Genomic DNA, 5,409 nt, shown 5'->3' with positions numbered 1-5,409 from the left:
TGTTTGACAAATATCTTTCTGCACGAACTTTTATTTTGTTTAAATGCACACAAAGCATGATTCCTGATTTGTATATTTTGTGGGTCAAAAAGAAAAAAAGAGATAGACAGTGAATTCTATATGGGATGATGAATAAAATTTCAGTCTTAATGACATCAAGAGAAGTAAAAAAACAGGAAAATCCCCCCCACCACAACTATTAAAAGCTTTAGAAGGCAGGCTGGGCCCAAAATTAGTTATACAATGAGTGTTCTGCAGAAGAAAAGATGGAGTTTATTGCTTCTCAAAAAACATGTAGTCATCATTTTCCTTATGGCAACCCTGAGCTCCTGGTTCCTCAGGCTGTAGATGAGGGGGTTCAGTGCTGGAGGCACCACCGAGTACAGAACTGAAACCACCAGATCCAGGGATGGGGAGGAGATGGAGGGGGGCTTCAGGTAGGCAAATGTGGCAGTGCTGAGGAACAGGGAGACCACGGCCAGGTGAGGGAGGCACGTGGAAAAGGCTTTGTGCCGTCCCTGCTGAGAGGGGATCCTCAGCACAGCCCTGAAGATCTGCACATAGGAGAAAACAATGAAAATGAAACAACTAAATGATAAACTGGCAGTAACCCCAATGAGCCCAATTTCCCTGAGGTAGCCTGAGTGTGAGCAGGAGAGCTTGAGGACGTGTGGGATTTCACAGAAGAACTGGCCCAGGGCATTGCCCTGGCACAGGGGCAGGGAAAATGTATTGGCTGTGTGCAGCAGAGCAATGAGAAACCCAGTGGCCCAGGCAGCTGCTGCCATGTGGGCACAAGTTCTGCTGCCCAGGAGGGTCCCGTAGTGCAGGGGTTTGCAGATGGCAACGTAGCGGTCGTAGCACATGGTGGTGAGGAGATAATACTCAGCTAAGATGAAGAGGAAAAAGAAAAAGAGCTGTGCAGCACAACCCTTGTAGGAGATGGTTGTGGTGTCCCAGAAGGAATTGTGCATGGCTTTGGGGACAGTGGTGCAGATGCAGCCCAGGTCTGTGAGGGAGAGGTTGAGCAGGAAGAAGCCCATGGGGGTGTGCAGGTGGTGGTCCCAGGCTACGGCGCTGAGGATGAGGCCGTTGGCCAGGAGGGCAGCCAGGGAGATGGCCAGGAAGAGCCAGAAGTGCAGGAGCTGCAGCTCCCGCCTGTCTGCCAATGCCAGGAGGAGGAACTGGGGCATGGAGCTGCTGTTGGACATTTGCTGCTTCTTAGCATAGTGTCTGTTCAAAAAAGGAAAGGACAGGGAAGAGTTAAGACACACCTCTGTGAAAAAACCACTCCATTGCTACAAGAAATCAATGTGTCAAATGTCACCAAATGCACTGCCAAGGAGTCAGTTTTGCTCTGCTCCAGGGGGAAATGGAATTTTTTGGTAGAGCTCTCACACACACAAGGAATGTCAGATGTAACCCACCTTGAATACAAAAGTTCCACCTCTACACTCATAACTCAGAAGAGCTGGGGCTGTAGAGCAGAAGCTTAGTCTGAACTTAGAATAATTGTACCTGTGTTTTCTATTTTTACCATCATACCTGGGGAAGGTTCTTTTCCACTGCAGAAATCCTCATTTCTATGGCCCAGCACACAGTGCCCAGCAGAGCTGCAGGGAAGGGCCCCCAGTTCTGCCTGAACACCCCCTCCCCCAGGCCTTGGGGACACTTCCCCCCCACTCCCTGCCCAGGGCTCTGCTGCCTGGAGCTGTCCCTGCCAGCAGCTGCGTCCCTGGGCACAGGGCTGGGCCCTGGCAGTGCTGTCAGAGCCCACACCTGGGGGCTCAGCTCTGCCCTGCAAAGCCCTCCCAGCAGCACAGGGCACTGCCCAGGGGCATCTCTGGCTGGGCAGGCTCTGATGGCAATGTAAGAGCAACCCTGAGGAGGCTGGAAAAGTGACACTGATGCTGTCTGTAAGAGAGTTTTGATGTCTGATACTCTCAGGTTCAATCCCCTCTAATCTAACAGAGTTCAAGTTGCAGTATCCTGTGCTCTGAGACTGATTTCTCTATCGCAGTCAGCACCCAGACAACCCAGAGTATAACACTGAGAGAACTGGTTCTTTCTCTTTAAAGTACTCCCTGTCTGTCTGTGCTTCTTGCAAATACCTTCTGGGAAATTTCCTGCTTAGATCTGGAGCTGTGACCAGCCCTCATCCCTGCAGCCCACTTTGGAGATCAGAAGGACTCTGCCCTGCTCTGCCCTCCCAGGAGTTGTTCCTTCCCCACAGCCCTTCTCCCCCAGCCCCGTGGCAGCTCCTTGGCCGGGCTGAGAGCTGACCCTGGCAGGCAGCAGAGTCCCTGCCCCAGCACACAGAGCCCTGGGGGCAGGACCCTGCTCTGCCCCACAGCCCTGGGCACCCCTGGCTGCACCCCCACCTTCCCACCCCACAGCCAGCCCTGGCACAGGGAACCTTCTTGCCCTGGGCCTCTGAGGGGGCAGCAGCAAGTCCTGCTCTGCAGCAGCTTCTCCTGCTGCACCCCAGCAAATCCAGCAGAGCCATCCTGACAGCTCCTGCCACTGCTGCCATTTGGCAGCTGGGAGAGGCACTTGCAGGAACTCACCTGCACTGCTCTGCAGCCACAGCCTGACCCGTGGCAAAGGGCTGGCAAGGTTCCTGCCCTGAGCAGCTCTGCCCTGTCCTCCCAGCCCAGGATCCCTTGAACCTCCTGCTCCCTTCTCCTCTCTGCCCTTGCTGCCTGCAGCTCCTGCCCTGCTCTGCCATATGGCCACTTCCCCTGCACTGCAGCAACTGGGAGAGTCCTGCTGAAAGATCCTGGAAGCTGTGGGATGTGCCAGCTTTAGGAGATGCCTCCAGGAAGGCAAGTTGAACTTTCCTACAGCCAGAGAATTCTTCGTTGAAATCCTGGGAATGTTTCTCCCGTAGTAAGAGCTCAGTCACCTCCCAGCCCAGGCTGCCTCTCATCTCTCTGCCTTCTCTCCTGTGCCCTGGGTGCTGCAGGCAGTGCCCTCAGCCCTGCTGGGCTGTGCAGAGGAGCTGCTCACCAGCAGAGCTGTCTCTTTGAAGCTCTTCTTGCTTGCCAGGAGCTCCCTGTGTGCCAGGAGCCCTGCCCAGCTCAGCAGCACAGCAACAGCCCCAGGCAGCCCTTTCTCTGCCCCTCTGGGCTCCCTCCAGCTGTCCCTGGGGCTCCAGGGGAACCTGCTGGCACACAGCTGAAGGAAATAATGATGTTCCTTCTCTCAGCTGGGCACAGACACTTCTTTCAGCACTGTCATTTCTCCAAACAGACACAGAGTTAAGTTCAAGAGCCCCTTTTCATGTCCCATCCTTGGACAGGAAACCCAGACAGTGCCCAGGAGGGATCTCCTTCACCCCCACTGAGGGAAGGGACTCAGCTGAGTCAACAGAGGTGTCTCCTTGTGGCTCTGCAGACCTGGGGCCAGAAAGACACTCAGCGGTAACAATGGAAATGTATGCTGGTTGCCATGGTAACCGACCATAGCAATGGGAATGTCTGATGGTTGCCATGGTAACTGACTATGGGAACAGCAATATATGATGGTTGCCATGGTATTTGACTGTACCAGTGAGAGGTATGATGGTTCCCATGGTAACTGATAGTAGCAATGGGAATGTGTGATGGTTACCATGGTAACCGAGCCTAGCAATGGGACTGTATGATGGTTGCCATGGTAACCAACCGTAACAGTGGGAATGTATGGTGGTTGCCATGGTTACTGACCACAGCAATGTGAATGTATGATGGTTGCCATGGTAACTGACCATAGCGATGAGAAGGTATGAAGGTTGCCCTGGTAACTGACTGTAGAAATGGGAATGTATGATTGTTGCCATGGTAACTGAACGTAGCAATGGGAATGTATGATGGTTGCCATGGTAACTGAACATAGCAATGGGACTGTATGACGGTTGTCATGGTAACTGAACATAGCAATGGGAATGTATGATGGTTGCCATGGTAACTGATTATAGCAGTGGGAAGTATGAAGGTTGCCATGGTTACTGACTGTAGAAATCAGAATGTATGCTGGTTGCCATGGTAACTGACTGTAGCAACGCAACTGTATGATGGTTGCCATGGTAACTGACCATAGGAATGGGAATGTGTGATGGTTGCCATGGTAACTGACCATAGCAGTGGGATGTAGAATGGTTGCCATGGTAACTGACCATTGCAATGGGAATGTATGATGGTTGCCACGGTAACTGAACATAGCAATGGGAATGTATGATGGTTGCCATGGTAACTGACCGTAGCAACATGACTGTATGATGGTTTCCATGGTAACTGACCATTGCAATGGGAATGTATGATGGTTTTTAAGGAGCACTAGGCCCTGCTTGACACGACTTTGGAGGTTGCAAACTGTGTGAAAGCTCTGTGTTGATACTTACAAACTCTGTGAAACTATGCAATGTTTATACTTGTTAGCTATACGTTTATAGTCCTAGGTATGAGAAAATCCTGTGTTTATAGTTGAAAGTTTTGGGAAAACTGGAGATAAAGGAACATCTGCAAGATCTTGGAAGGTCCCTAAGGGCGGATCAACAGGAGGGACTTTGGGTGGCCCTGTGATGTCAGGCCGCGTGGACAGAGCACCAGAATCAAGGAACCGACGGCGTGGTCCGCGTGCACAGACTGAGCTATCCAACCACCTTGTTGTAAGCACGTACCCGGGAAAAACTAAACTGTATAAAAGTTAACTCATTTAAATAATAAATTGAACATCGCCTGATCATATTGATTGTCTGCGTGTGCTCCGGAACTCCTGCCGGCCATAACCCCAGGCACTGTTTCCAAAGGAACCCCAATGAAAGGGGGACGCCGGAAAGATGGGCGGACAAGGCCCGCAATGGAACTCTGTGTGTGCAGCCTCATTTTCTCCTTCAGCACCCACAGGAGGGGGGCAAAAAGTGGGGGTTGGGACCCGAAAACTGTTCACGGCAGAAACTGGGGATTGAGGGGACAGTCCTAAAGTGGGAGGAACAGGGAGAAGGGTGGAAAAGGGAGGGTGGTCTGGCAAGTCTGATGGTCCCATGGGAGTCTTTGAGCACCAGGGGGTTGGTCCCATGAGCTCCCAACTTACTGTGGGATACTGGGGGCTGCTGGATCGAATCTCAGCCTTGGATTATGCCACCACTTTAGAGGAATTACAGAAGTGTGACTGAATCACTTTGGTCCTCTGTGATTTTAATGATGGCAAAACAGATCTATTGATAAAAATGAATTATTAAGAGATACAAATGATCAGACAGAAGATCTTCAGCAGAATTATTTACTGCACAATAGAGACACTAAAACTACCAGGAGTACAGGATAAGATAGGACAGGGCTCTACACTAAAGCAATTGTTGAAGCAATTCTACTCAAGCTGGCACAAAAGCAAGAATTCTTAATTAGAGTTGTATGGAACTCCCCCAGA

General features: G+C 51.3%; 1 protein-coding gene across 1 annotated transcript; it reads right to left on the bottom strand.

The window, feature by feature from the left end:
• Positions 1 to 830, bottom strand: LOC120324747 (olfactory receptor 14J1-like; the record flags this gene model as incomplete). Its single annotated transcript, XM_039388784.1, has 1 exon — positions 1 to 830. A coding segment is annotated over one exon (594 nt), but the record flags the coding sequence as incomplete, so codon positions are not given.
• Positions 831 to 5,409: the final 4,579 nt, after the last annotated feature.

This window comes from Pipra filicauda, unplaced genomic scaffold, assembly GCF_003945595.2.
Source record: "Pipra filicauda isolate LSUMZ 115617 unplaced genomic scaffold, ASM394559v2 scaffold687_size377397_pilon, whole genome shotgun sequence".
Lineage (NCBI taxonomy): Eukaryota > Metazoa > Chordata > Aves > Passeriformes > Pipridae > Pipra > Pipra filicauda.
The sequence above is the reverse complement of the archived record's forward strand: the minus strand, read 5'-3'. Positions and strand labels throughout refer to the sequence as shown.